The sequence below is a fragment of the Eubalaena glacialis genome, chromosome 3, assembly GCF_028564815.1.
Source record: "Eubalaena glacialis isolate mEubGla1 chromosome 3, mEubGla1.1.hap2.+ XY, whole genome shotgun sequence".
Lineage (NCBI taxonomy): Eukaryota > Metazoa > Chordata > Mammalia > Artiodactyla > Balaenidae > Eubalaena > Eubalaena glacialis.
The window spans coordinates 53,384,647-53,399,469 of NC_083718.1; the positions used below are offsets into that span (position 1 = coordinate 53,384,647).

At 41.4% G+C, this 14,823-nt stretch overlaps 1 protein-coding gene across 2 annotated transcripts in view; it reads left to right on the forward strand.

Moving 5' to 3' along the window:
• ACBD6 (acyl-CoA binding domain containing 6) overlaps nucleotides 1-14,823 on the forward strand; it is a 239,009-nt gene that overhangs the window by 125,468 nt on the left and 98,718 nt on the right. The window contains exon 7 of one of the 2 annotated variants that reach the window (XM_061185660.1): nucleotides 7,572-7,708. The exons of the other annotated variant lie outside the window; for it this stretch is intronic. Coding sequence (XP_061041643.1) covers nucleotides 7,572-7,625 — 54 coding nt within the window. The 3' untranslated portion in view covers nucleotides 7,626-7,708. Of the gene's footprint in view, nucleotides 1-7,571; nucleotides 7,709-14,823 lie in introns of those variants that run through there. 2 annotated transcript variants of the gene reach the window in all.

Genomic DNA, 14,823 nt, shown 5'->3' on the forward strand with positions numbered 1-14,823 from the left:
GTTTTTAAAATTATTAAAATAAAAAGTAAAAATAGTAATTAAAAAAAAGAGAGCAACCAAACCAATAACAAATCCACCAATGATAACAAACACTAAAAACTAAACTAAGATAAACATATAAATCAGAAAGTAGTCAGTCTCATACTGCAAACCCCAAGTCTGCAGTTGCTCCCAAAGTCCACTTCCTCAATTTTGGGATGATCATTGTCTATTTAAGTATTCCATTCCCTGATCTCCAGATGCAGGGAGATCAAGTTGATTGTGGAGATTTAATCTGCTGCTCCTGAGGCTGCTGAGAGATTTCCCTTTCTCTTCTTTGTTCGCACAGCTCCTGGGGTTCAGCTTTGGATTTGACCCCGCCTCTGCATGTAGGTCGCCTGAGGGCATCTGTTCTTCACCCAAACAGGAGGGGGTTAAAGGAGAAGCTGATTAGGGGGCTCTGGCTCACTCAGGCCGGGGTGAGGGAGGGGTACAGAATACGGGGTGAGCCTGCAGCGGCAGAGGCTGGTGTGACATTGCCACAGCCTGAGGTGTGCCATGTGTTCTCCTGGGGAAGTTGTCCCTGGATCATGGGACCCTGGCAGTGACAGGATGCACAGTTCCCAGGCGAGGAGGTGTGGATAGTGACCTGTGCTTGCACACAGGCTTCCTGGTAGCTGCAGAAGCAGCCTTAGCATTTCATGCCCGTCTCTTGTGTCCACGCTGATAGCCACAGCTCGCGCCCATCTCCGAAGCTCATTTAGGCAGTGTTCTGAATCCCCTCTCCTCGCACACCCCAAAACAATGGTCTCTTGCCTCTTAGGTCCAGATTTTTTTCCCGAACTCCCTCTCAGCTAGCTGTGGTGCATCAGCCCCTTTCAGGCTGTGTTCACGCAGCCAACCCCAGTCCCCACCCTGGGATCTGACCTCCAAAGCCCGAGCCTCAGCTCCCAGCCCCCACCCGCCCCAGTGGGAGAAGCAGACAAGCTTCTCAGGATGGTGAGTGCTGGCCGACACCGATCCTCTGTGCGGGAATCTCTCCACTTTGCCCTCTGTACCCCTCTTGCTGTGCTCTCCTCCGTGGCTCCGAAGCTTCCCCCCCACCCACCCCCCATCTCCACCAGTGAAGGGGCTTCCTAGTGTGTGGAAGCATTTCCTTCTTCACAGCTCCCTCCCAGAGAGGTGCAGGTCCCGTCCCTATTCCTTTGTCTCTGTTTTTTCTTTTTTCTTTTGCCCTACCCAGGTATGTGGGGAGTTCTTGCCTATTGGGAAGTCTTAGGTCTCCTGCCAGCGTTCAGTAGGTGTTCTGTAGGAGTTGTTCCACATGTAGATGTATTTCTGATGTATTTGTGGGGAGGAAGGTGATCTCCACATCTAACTCCTCCGCTGTCTTGAAGGTCTTCCTGTTGGCCTTCTTAGATACTGTTTTCTGTCTCCTTCGTTCTCCCTCCTAGGCCTCAGTTTACACATCATTTCCTCCAGGAAGCCTTCCTTCACTCTGACCAGATAGACACCCCCACTTATATAGCTCCCTGTTCTTAAGCTCATCAAAGAGCTACCACAGTGCAGTCACCTTGTATTGTAATTCATTGTTTACATGTCTATTCTCAGCACCACCATATACAGGTACCAGAGTATGGTTGTATGACCAGTGCCTCGAATGTCTGACATATAGTCAGTGCTCAGTAAATATTGAACAAAAGAATATCAGCTTATAAAGAAGTTGACAAAATGTTAGAAAAATATATCATGAGAACCAGAAAAGACCAAAGCATTTACCGGAACCTTTTGGGTATCCTTGTTATTTTATTAGAATAAATACTTCTTTCCCCGTTAGACATGTGTACATTCTTCTTGGGCCAGTTCCCTAGCTTCGAGTCATAGGTCAAACTCATAACCTTAGGCCATATATATTTCACTGATTGTTTTTTAGTAGTTTGTATGTATACAAAGGAAAAAAACCTCAAAAAATACAAAAGACTAACTTTAAAAAATTCTTTCTCCTATCCTTGTTTCAGAACTTTGATGTTTTAAGGAATATTAGCACTTTCTTTGTGATATAATTTTTTTTAATTAATTTATTTATTTATTTTTGGCTGTGTTGGGTCTTCGTTTCTGTGCACAGGTTTTCTCTAGTCGCGGTGAGCGGGGTCTACTCTTCATCGCGGTGCACGGGCTTCTCATTGTCGTGGCTTCTCTCGTTGTGGAGCACAGGCTGTAGACGCGCAGGCTCAGTAGTTGTGGCTCACGGGCTTAGTTGCTCCGCGGCATGTGGGATCTTCCCAGACCAGGGCTCGAACCCGTGTCCCTTGCATTGGCAGGCAGATTCTTAACCACTGCACCACCAGGGAAGCCCCTGTGATATAATTATTATTAAAACTTTTCTTCTAGTACTTTCATCATTTCATGGTTTCTGTGATCCATCTAGAATTAATTTGTGTCACATGTATGCAATAGGAATTTTATTTTTGTCCAGATGTTGCCAGCTTTGCTTTTGTCTAGATGATTAGCTAGTTGTTCCAATAATGTTTATTGAATAATCTTTTTTTTACTAATTTGAAGTGTCTTCTTTTTATAGTCTCACTTCATCTACATATTTCACTGTGTTTCTGGGCTGTTCTATTCTATTGCTCTGTTTTTCTGTTCATGTACTTGTGCTATGCTGTTTTAAGTATTGTAGCTTCAAAATATGTTTTAATACGTGGCAAGATGGATTACTTAATTACTTATTCAGAATATTCTCTGTTATTTTTGCTTGTTTATTTTTCTTTGTGAACTTTGAAATCATCTTTCCAACCCTCACTTCCCCCAGTCACCACCAACACTAAGTTAAAAAAACAAACAAAAACTTACTGGTGCACTCATGACTTTTATTTGGTTTGCATTGTCGGGGGTAGTATTTTGGAGGGAAGTGTCCCCAGTTTAGGCTCAGCCTGAAGTTTTTGCCTGTGGGTTTCTTGTATTCTATTTGTTTGAGTATTATAAGACAAACAGTACAAAAAACTGCTGTACGTGGCTTTATAGAATGCTCTTTACTTAACACTAAACTTTAATGCAAAGTAAAAGTTCCACGTAGGTTTTTAGGATGGATCAGTTGGGACTATATGCCTGGCCAGTGTTTTCCTTGCCCTCTTTGTTTTCATATGACCACTCTGTGTTGCCCCTAGCCTTGGTTTTCCTTTATTATTGACAATCCTAATCCATATGATCTAGCTTCAGTTAAGGGAATGCTTTTGGCTTTGTCAGTTTGGGTTGCTAATATGCTTCCAAATCAGAGGGCTTTTGGAGATTAACTCTCAGAATAGCTTTCCCCTTGTAATTTCTTCTTAGGTTTCCTTATTGAAAACTCTTTTCAAATATAAACAATACAAACATAATAAATGGAAGGAAATGTTCATCTCCCTCATGACTCAGTCTTTCTGAAACAACATTATTATTGACTGGCCTATTGGTTGCCAAAAAGGAAAATCAATTTTATTAGAAGTATTTGCTTGGCCACAGATCTTGGTACTAACCCAGCAGAGACAGGCTGATGTTATCAAGTATCTGAAGACTAATTTTTACGATTAGCCTGAAACGGAGTAGTAATTAAAGATAAGTCAACGTCTACTCTGTGTTTTTCTGTCATTTTTACCTTTCAGTATATCTCATATATGCTTTTATTGCACTGCAGTTTCTGCATTCTGTGACTCTGATGGAATTGGATCTTTTAATTTTATTTCTGAGAAAGATCCTTTATAGATTTCATTTGTTATCTGGCAGTATTATGGACACAGTTTTGTCTTTTCCACTGCTTGGTATTGATTTTTAGTTCAGCTCTGGAAGTTAGGTCCTTAACTACATTTGAGATTAGGATATGGGTTAAATACACACCCCACCCCGAGCCCCGCCAGACCTCTTGAGTAAGTTTGATCTTTAAGTCCTGGAGAGTGATTAAAACCACTCTAAAAGCACGTTTTAAAGTATCCGAATGCTAGATTTATTGCTGGACTTCTCAGATTTATTGTAAAGTAGTGTTAAGGAAATAAGCGAGGTTGGGGGAGAAGTGGGAGCATCTGTGGTGTTGGATGTCTACACTGTGTCCTGGGTGGTGAGCACTTCGAAAGAAGAATATTTTGAGTGTTACTGAAGTGTTTAAGGACTTTGTGATTTATGAATTACATAAACTTACAGTTTATATAATGGCACAGAGTAGCATACCCTCTCACTGAATACCTTCATGACTGTGTGTTATAGAAAATTTCAAAAAACATGAGATTTAACTAGATTTATTGCAGTGATCATTTTGTAATATATACAGATATCGAATCATTGTGTTGTATACCTGAAACCAATATGATGTTATATGTCAGTTATATCTCAGTTTTAATAAAGAATACTTGTGAAATGAAAGAATCTGAAAAGAAGAAATTCTATATGCAGATATAGTTTTATGAAATAAGTAGGAAATGTATATTTTAAAAAAAAAGAATGGGGATAATGAGAATTCTAGATTTCTCCAGGGTGTTGTGGGGCTTAAAATGATGACAGCAGCCCCTCTACCTCAGGGCTAGCCTGCTGTTCTTTGGCCGAGTCTACCCTTCCCTAAGTTCACCAAGCATATTGCTGCCAGAAGAGCCTTCCCAAGACTGCTGTTTATTATGTCACTGACCTGTTCAAAACTCTTTAATGACTGCCCTGCTTATAGGATGAATTCCAAACTCTAGATTTGAATTCAGAGTTCTCTATCATGGGTGGGGGGTGGGCGGCAAGAGAAAAGTGTATAAAGCAGTAAATAAAACCATCTGTAATTCTATTGTGTGTGTGTTGGGGGGGGTAGGATATAAAACAGTTTTTTAGTATTTGCCATGTACCAAGCATCTTATGTATAGTCATCACATTAATCCGATAATGTAGGTATATTATTATCTGCATTTTCGTGATAAAGAAACAGAAGGCATAGAGCTAGTAAGTGACAAAGTTTAGACTTGAACATGTTCTGATTCCAAAGCCCAAGCCCTTATCCTCTCCTCTGTAAAATTTGAGTACATTTCCTTCTCATCTTTATTTTTTCTGCTTACATGTGTATAACATACTTTAAAGATAGTTGATACATTATTGCACACAGAGTAGTTTTTCTTAATTATCTAAAATACTGAGATATAAAATACATTCAGTGAGGTACATATAGTACAAAAAATTAAGTATACAACCCAATGCATTATATATGTGTGTGTGTGTATCTGTGCAACTGCCATCTATATCAAATTAGAATATTTCCAGAACCCCTTGAAGGTTTGTTTCCATAAGCTACTTCCTGTCACTATCAATCCTTCCACCCCCGCTCTGAGGTAACTGTTATTCTGACTTCCATCATCATCAGTTAGTTCTGTCTCTTCTTGAAATTCAGATATTTAGAATATTATAATAATATTCTTTTGGATCAGGCTTATTATGCTTAATAAAACAGTTGTGAGAGTCATCCAGGTTGTTACGTATTTCATTTGTTCCTTTATTTGTATTGCTGTGTAACATTTCATTGCATGCATATACCACAATATATCCATTCTCCTGTTGACGGATATTTAATTTTTAGGGGCTTTTTTTTTTTCCCTTCAGTTTTAAGCTACTATGAATAAAGTGCCTGTGAACATTCTTGAACATGGACATATACACATATATTTCCATTCCTCTTGTATGTATACTTAGGAGCAGAATTGCTGGGTGGTAAGACAACTGTGTTTAACCTTTTGGGGAACTGCTATGGTTTTTCAAAGAGGCTTCCCCATTTTACATTCTCACCAGCAATGTATGAGAGTTCCCGTTTCTCAACATCCTTGTCAACATTTGTTATTATCAGTCTTTTTGATTACACCCATCCTAGCGTATCTCATCGTGGTTTTGAATTTCATTTCCCCTGTGGTTAATGATGTTGAGCATCTTTTCATGTGCTTACTGACCATTTTTATATGTTCTTTTTTTAAATAGTGTATGATTCATGATTATTTATTTATTTATACATTTATAAATTTATTTATTTATTTATTTTTGCCTGCATTGGGTCTTCATTGCTGCGCGCAGGCTTTCTCTAGTTGTGGCAAGCGGGGGCTACTCTTTGTTGTGTGCAGGCTTCTCATTGCAGTGGCTTCTCTTGTTGCGGAGCACGGGCTTCAATAGTTGCAGCACGCGGGCTCAGTAGTTGCAGCACTCGGGCCCTAGAGCATGCAGGCTTCTGCGGCGCATGGGTTCAGTAGTTGTGGCTCGTGGGCTCTAGAGCGTAGACTCAGCAGTTGTGGTGCACAGGCTTAGCTGCTCCGCGGCATGTGGGATCTTCCCAGACCAGGGCTCGAACCCATGTCCCCTGCATTGGCAGGCGGATTCTTAACCACTGTGCCACCAGGGAAGTCCCTTTATATGTTCTTTAGGTAAATGTCTATTCAGATCCTGTGCCCATTTTATTTTTAATTGGGTGGGGAAAAACAAGACGTGGGAAGCACAGTAAGGTTCTTTAGAAGCAAAATCTGTTGAGGGATGTAATGGACTCAGGGCCAGCCTTTTGAGGCAAATCATCATTTGTGACTCATGTTACCATCCTCTCATCTGTCTGAGATATTTACCTGGCTGAAATCAGCTTTGAGGACTACCATTGGTGACCTCAGGGAAAATATGTCACAACAGATGCCTAAAAGGTGTGAATACAAGGGAGTAGGTTGGAGGCTTTGCTTAGGTGATGGTATTAGTAGTGGGATGAATGAAGACAGTACCTGAATCAGACCTTTTATTTTGCTTTTGGCATTTTTAAAAAACCTTCCTAAGTTCCCTACCCACCATTAGGAGAGACACCCCCCACCCCCCTTCAAAGAACAGGGACTAGGGTAATTTCATGGATTCATCTAATTCCTTAAGGGTCTCTGTACCTTGAACAACTAGAGCAAACAGTTACTAACAGTGCCTATGCCCATTTTAAAAATTGAATTATTTGTCTCTTTATTATTGAGTTGTAAGAGTTACATATTTTGAGTGTAAGTCCCTTACAAAATATATGATTTATAGGGAATTCCCTGGTGGTCCAGTGGTTAGGACTCTGCGCTTCCATTGCAGGGGGCAGGGGTTTGATCCCTGGTTGGGGAACTAGGATCCCTGTGTGCCATGTGGTGCGGCAAAAGAAAAAAATATGTGTGTGTGTGTGTGTGTGTATATACACACATATATATATACACGATTGATAAATATTTTCTTCCATTCAGTGGATTGTCTTTTCACTTGCTTGATAGTGTCCTTTGAAACACAAAAATTTTTAATTTTGATAAAACCTAATTTATCTATTTTTTAATTTTGTTAAAACCTAATTTATCTATTTTTTAATTTTGTTGTTTGTGTTTTTGGTGTTGTTTCTAAGAAACCATTGTCTAATCAGAGATCATAGTGATTAAGCCTTTTACTTCTAATAGCTTTATAGTATTATCTCTTATGTTTAGGTCTTTGATTCATTTTGAATTAATTGTGTATGATGTGAGATAGGAGTCTGACTTCATTCTTTTAAATATGGATATCCAGTTGTTTCAGCATCATTTATTGAAAAGACTATTCTTTCCCCCATTGAATTGTTGTAGTACCCTTGTCAAAAATCAGTTGACCGAGGGAGGGGCAAGATGGCAGAAGAGTAAGACGCGGAGATCACCTTCCTCCCCACAGATACATGAGAAATACATCTACACGTGGAACTGCTCCTACAGAACACCCACTGAACGCTGGCAGAAGACGTCAGATCTCCCAAAAGGCAAGAAAATCCCCACGTACTTGGGTAGGGCAAAAGAAAAAAGAAATAACAGAGACAAAAGAATAGGGACGGGACCTGCACCAGTGGGAGGGAGCTGTGAAGGAGGAAAGGTTTCCACACACTAGGAAGCCCCTTTGTGGGCAGAGACTGCGGGTAGCAGAGGGGGGAAGCTTCGGAGCCACGGAGGAGAGCGCACCCACATTGGTGCGGAGGGCAAAGCGGAGATTCCCGCACAGAGGAGCGGTGCCAACCAGCACTCACCAGCCCGAGAGGCTTGTCTGCTCAGCCGCCGGGGCGGGCGGGGCCTGGGAGCTGGGGCTCGGGCTTCGGTGCTAGCCGGGAGGGAGTCCGGGAAAAAGACTGCAGCTGCCAAAGAGGCAAGAGAATTTTTCTTGCCTCTTTGTTTCGCGGCGCGCAAGGAGAGGGGATTCAGAGCGCCGCCTAAACGAGCTCCAGAGACGGGCGCGAGCCGCGGCTATCAGCGCGGATCCCACAGCAACAGGGACGCAGAGGGAAAAACGGAGAGATTCCCGCACAGAGGCTCGGCGCCGAGCAGCACTCACCAGCCCGAGAGGCTTGTCTGCTCACCCGCCGGGGCGGGCGGGGGCTGGGAGCTGAGGCGTGGGCTTCGGTCGGATCCCAGGGAGAGGACTGGGGTTGGCTGCGTGAACACAGCCTGAAGGGGCTAGCGCACCACAACTAGCCGGGAGGGTGCACGAGAAAAAGTCTGCAGCTGCCGAAGAGGCAGGAGACTTTTTCTTGCCTCTTTGTTTCGCGGCGTGCAAGGAGAGGGGATTCAGAGCGCCACTTAAACGAACTCCAGAGACGGGCGCGAGCCGCGGCTATCAGCGCGGACCCCAGAGACGGGCATGAGACACTAAGGCTGCTGCTGCCGCCACCAAACAGCCTGTGGGCGAGCACAGGTCATTCTCCACACCGCCCCTCCCGGGAGCCTGTGCAGCCCGCCACGGCCAGGCTCCCGTAATCCGGGGACAACTTCCCCGGGAGAGCGCACGGCGCGCCTCAGGCTGCTGCAACGTCACGCCGGCTTCTGCCGCCGCAGGCTCGCCCCGCCTCCTCCGTACCGCTCCCTCCCCCCGGCCTGACTGAGCCAGAGCCCCCGAATCAGCTGCTCCTTTAACCCCGTTCTGTCTGGGCGGGGAACAGACGCCCTCAGGGGACCTACATGCAGAGGCGGGTCCAAATCCAAAGCTGAACCCCGGGAGCTGTACGAACAAAGAAGAGAAAGGGAAATCTCTCCCAGCAGCCTCAGAAGCAGCGGATTAAAGCTCCACAAACAACTTGATGTGCCTGCATCTGTTGAATACCTGAATAGACAACGAATCATCCCAAATTTAGGAGATGGACTTTGGGAGCAGGATATATTAACTTTTCCCCTTTTCCTTTTTTTTGTGAGTGTAGATGTGTATGCTTCTGGGTGAGATTTTGTCTGTATAGCTTTGCTCTCACCGTTAGTCCTAGGGTTAGGTCCGTCCGTTTTTTTTTTTTTTTTTTTTTTTGGCTTAAAAATTTTTTTTTTTCCCTAATGTTTTTTTAATAATTTTTTCCTTATTTTCTATTTTTAAAAAAATTTTTAATAAGTTTTTTCATATTTTTTATTTTAAAAAATTAAAAGATTTTTTTTCTTAATAAATTTTTTCTAAATAATTTTTTTCTTATTTTTAGTATAAAAAATTAATAAATCTATTTTTAAAAATTAAAAAAATTTTTTTTTCTTAATAAATTTACTCTTAATAATTTTTTTTTCTTTTTTTTCTTATTTTTTATTATAATTGCTTTATTTTATTTTATTTTATCCTCTTTTTTTCTTTCTTTCCATTTTTTCTCCCTTTTATTCTGAGCCGTGTGGATGAAAGGCTCTTGGTGCTCCAGCCAGGCATCAGGGCTGTGCCTCTGAGGTGGGAGAGCCAACTTCAGGACACTGGTCCACAAGAGACCTCCCAGCTCCACGTGATACCAAACGGCGAAAATCTCTCACAGATCTCCATCTCAACATCAAGACCCAGCTTCACTCAACGACCAGCAAGCTACAGTGCTGGACACCCTATGCCAAACAACTAGCAAGAGAGGAACACAGCCCCATCCATTAACAGAGAGGCTGCCTAAAATCATAATAAGGCCACAGACACCCCAAAACACACCACCAGACGTGGACGAACCCACCAGAAAGACAACATCCAGCCTTATCCACCAGAACACAGGCACTAGTTCCCTCCACCAGGAAACCTACACAACCCACTGAACCAACCTTAGCCACTGGGGACAGATACCAAAAACAACGGGAACTACGAACCTGCAGCCTGTGAAAAGGAGACCCCAAACACAGTAAGATAAGCAAAATGAGAAGACAGAAAAACACACAGCAGATGAAGGAGCAGGGTCAAAACACACCAGACCTAACAAATGAAGAGGAAATAGGTAGTCTACCTGAAAAAGAATTCAGAATAATGATAGTAAGGATGATCCAAAGTCTTGGAAATAGAATAGACAAAATGCAAGAAGCATTTAACAAGGACGTAGAAGAACTAAAGAGGAACCAAGAAACGATGACAAGCACAATAAATGAAATTAAAAATACTCTAGATGGGATCAATAGCAGAATAACTGAGGCAGAAGAACGGATAAGTGACCTGGAAGATAAAATGGTGGAAATAACTACTGCAGACCAGAATAAAGAAAAAAGAATGAAAAGAACTGAGGACAGTCTCAGAGACCTCTGGGACAACATTAAACGCACCAACATTCGAATTATAGGGGTCCCAGAAGAAGAAGAGAAAAAGAAAGGGACTGAGAAAATATTTGAAGAGATTATAGTTGAAAACTTCCCTAATATGGGAAAGGAAATAGTTAATCAAGTCCTGGAAGCACAGAGAGTCCCATACAGGATAAATCCAAGGAGAAACACACCAAGACACATATTAATCAAACTATCAAAAATTAAATATAAAGAAAACATATTAAAAGCAGCAAGGGAAAAACAACAGATAACACACAAGGGCATCCCCATAAGGTTAACAGCTGATCTTTCAGCAGAAACGCTGCAAGCCAGAAGGGAGTGGCAGGATATACTTAAAGTGATGAAGGAGAAAAACCTACAACCAAGATTACTCTACCCAGCAAGGATCTCATTCAGATTTGATGGAGAAATTAAAACCTTTACAGACAAGCAAAAGCTGAGAGAGTTCAGCACCACCAAACCAGCTTTACAACAAATGCTAAAGGAACTTCTCTAGGCAAGAAACACAAGAGAAGGAAAACACCTACAATAACAAACCCAAAACATTTAAGAAAATGGGAATAGGAACATACATATCGATAATTACCTTAAATGTAAATGGATTAAATGCTCCCACCAAAAGACACAGACTGGCTGAATGGATACAAAAACAAGACCCATATATATGCTGTCTACAAGAGACCCACTTCAGACCTAGAGACACATACAGACTGAAAGTGAGGGGATGGAAAAAGATATTCCATGCAAATGGAAATCAAAAGAAAGCTGGAGTAGCAATTCTCATATCAGACAAAATAGACTTTAAAATAAAGACAATTACAAGAGACAAAGACGGACACTACATAATGATCACTCCCTAACACCATACACAAAAATAAACTCAAAATGGATTAAAGACCTAAGTGTAAGGCCAGACACTATCAAACTCTTAGAGGAAAACATAGGCAGAACACTGTATGACATAAGTCACAGCAAGATCCTTTTTGACCCAGGTCCTAGAGAAATGGAAATAAAAACACAAATAAACAAATGGGACCTAATGAAACTTAAAAGCTTTTGCACAGCAAAGGAAACCATAAACAAGACCAAAAGACAACCCTCAGAATGGGAGAAAATATTTGCAAATGAAGCAACTGACAAAGGATTAATCTCCAAGATTTACAAGCAGCTCATGCAGCTCAATAACAAAAAAACAAACAACCCAATCCAAAAATGGGCAGAAGACCTAAATAGACATTTCTCCAAAGAAGAGATACAGATTGCCAACAGACACATGAAAGAATGCTCAACATCATTAATCATTAGAGAAATGCAAATCAAAACTACAATGAGGTATCATCTCACACCGGTCAGAATGGCCATCATCAAAAAATCTAGAAACAATAAATGCTGGAGAGGGTGTGGAGAAAAGGGAACACTCTTGCACTGTTGGTGGGAATGTAAATTGATACAGCCACTATGGAGAACAGTATGGAGGTTCCTTAAAAAACTAAAAATAGAACTACCATATGACCCAGCAATCCCACTACTGGGCATATACCCTGAGAAAACCATAATTCAGAAAGAGTCATGTACCAAAATATTCATTGCAGCTCTGTTTACAATAGCCAGGACATGGAAGCAACCTAGGTGTCCATCATCGGATGAATGGATAAAGAAGATGTGGCACATATATACAATGGAATATTACTCAGCCATAAAAAGAAATGAAATGGAGGTGTTTGTAATGAGGTGGATGGAGTTAGAGTCTGTCATACAGAGTGAAGTAAGTCAGAAAGAGAAAAAGAAATACAGTATGCTAACACATATATATGGAATCTAAGGGAAAAAAAAAAAGGTCATGAAGAACCTAGTGGCAAGATGGGAATAAAGACACAGACCTACTAGAGAATGGCCTTGAGGATATGGGGAGGGGGAGGGGTGAGATGTGACAGGGTGAGAGAGTGTCATGGACATATATACACTACCAAATGTAAAATAGATAGCTAGTGGGAAGCAGCCGCATAGCACAGGGAGATCAGCTCGGTGCTTTGTGACCACCTAGAGGGGTGGGATAGGGAGGGTGGGAGGGAGGGAGATGCAAGAGGGAAGAGATATGGGAACATATGTATATGTATAACTGATTCACTTTGTTATAAAGCAGAAGCTAACACACCATTGTAAAGCAATTATACTTCAATAAAGATGTTTAAAAAAAAAAACAAAAAAAAATCAGTTGACCATAAATGTGAGGGTTTATTTCCAGATTTTCAGTTCTGTTCCATTGATTGATATCTCTACCCTTAAGCCAGTACCACACTGTCTTGATTACTATAGCTTTGTAGTAAGTTTTGAAACTGAGATGTGTGAGTTCTCCAGCTTTGTTCTTTTTTTTTTTTCCAAGATTGTTTTGGCTATTCTGAGTCCCTTGAATTTCCACTTGAATTTTACAATCAACTCGTTCATTTCCACACAAAAAAAAGGCAGCTGAGATTTTGATAGGGATTACATTGAATCTGTAGATCAATTTGGAGAGTAGTGCCATTTTAAGATTTTAAGTCTTCTAATTCATGAACATGAAATGTCTCCCCATTCATTTAGATCTTATTTAATTTCTTTCAGTGCTTTGTAGTTTTTAGTGCACAAGTCTTACACTTCTTTTGTTAAATTTATTCCTAAGTATTTTATTCTTTTTACTGCTGTTGTAAATAGAATTGTTTTCTTAATTTCTTTTCTGATTGTTAATTGTTAGTGTATGGAAATACAATTGATTTTTTTGTATTGATCTTGTATCCTGCATTCTTGTTGAACTCACAGTTCTAATAGGTTGTGGGGCGGGGGGTGTTCTATATACATGATTATGTCATCTACAAATAAAGATATCTGAATGCCTTTTATTTCATTTTCTGGCTTACTTGCCTTATCTAAAACCTTCAATAAAATGTTGCATAGAAGTAGCAAGAGCAGACATTCTTGTCTTGTTCCTGATCTTATAGGGAAAGTATTCAGTCTTTCACCATTAAGAATGATGTTGGGATTGATGCATTTTTTAAAATAAATAAATAAATTTTTATTTATTTATTTATTTATGTATCGCTGCATTGGGTCTTTGTTGCTGTGTGTAGGCTTTCTCTACTTGCAGTGAGCGGGGGATACTCTTCTTTGTGGTCCGTGGGCTTCTCACTGCAGTGGCTTCTCTTGTTGTGGGCTTCAGCAGTTGTGGCACATGGGCTCCGTAGTTGTGGCTCACGGGCTGTAGAGCTCAGGCTCAGTAGTTGTGGTGCATGAGCTTGGTTGCTCCGCAGCATGTGGGATCTTCCCGGACCAGGGCTCAAACCTGTGTCCCCTGCATTGGCAGGCGGATTCTTAACCACTGCGCTACCAGGGAAGTGATCCATTTTTAATTGTTAAACTAGCCTTGCTTTCTTAGAATAAATCTCACTTGCTGGATTCAGTTTGGTAATATCTTATTTAGAGTTTTTGCATCTGTAACCATAAGGAATACTGATTGACCTGTAATTTTCTTTTGTTGTAGTGTTCCCATCAGGTCTTGCTATCAGTTTACTAGCCTCATAAAACTAGAAGGGAAATATTCCTTCTTTATTATCTAAAAGAATGTGTTTAGGATTATTATTAGCCATTCCTTTAAATCTTAGGTAAGGGGTCTTCAGTTCCAGGCAAGACTCATTTCTCCCTATTCTTCCTCCTAAGTACAGGTAAAAACCCAACTGTGAAAGGTTGGAAGAGGGCAGATTGGGAACCTAGAGAATTGAGGAATGACACTGCGGTGACTTCTCTTGAGTTTTCTTTTTGCTTCCTATGTAACCTGAACTGGGCTCTCGAGAAACCCAGATCCCAGAAATGCCAACAGGTACAGAAAAGAAAAACCTGTTTTCTCTCACCAAAGGACAGGGAAAGAGGCAGTCTAGCAGAATGGAACTTTTCAATAGTACCCAGCCTACCCCAGCCAAACACCATGCAGAAAGACATGTGCCACCCTTTGCAATGTTTGGAGGTCAAGAGGGAAGCCTAGACATCCCCTGGCTGGTAGCAGACAATGCTCTCCTTCCTCACCAGGGTGGTATTAACAGAGGCTGAGCAGGAACCCTGGACTTGCACCTCCTGCACAAAAGTGGCAGGCAGTGCTCCCTTCTCCCACAAGGGTGGTATCAGTGGAAGCCAAGTGGTAAACTTGGACAACTACCCCCCCACTCTAGAAATAAAAGCAGCAGTAAAATGGTACTTACCCCCCTTTCCAAATAGAAAGTGGTGTTGTGGGGGTGGCGGTATTTCAGAGAAGAGGAAGCTGGAGAACAGGGTTCTTTAAACTTGTGTATGGAGTCCTAGG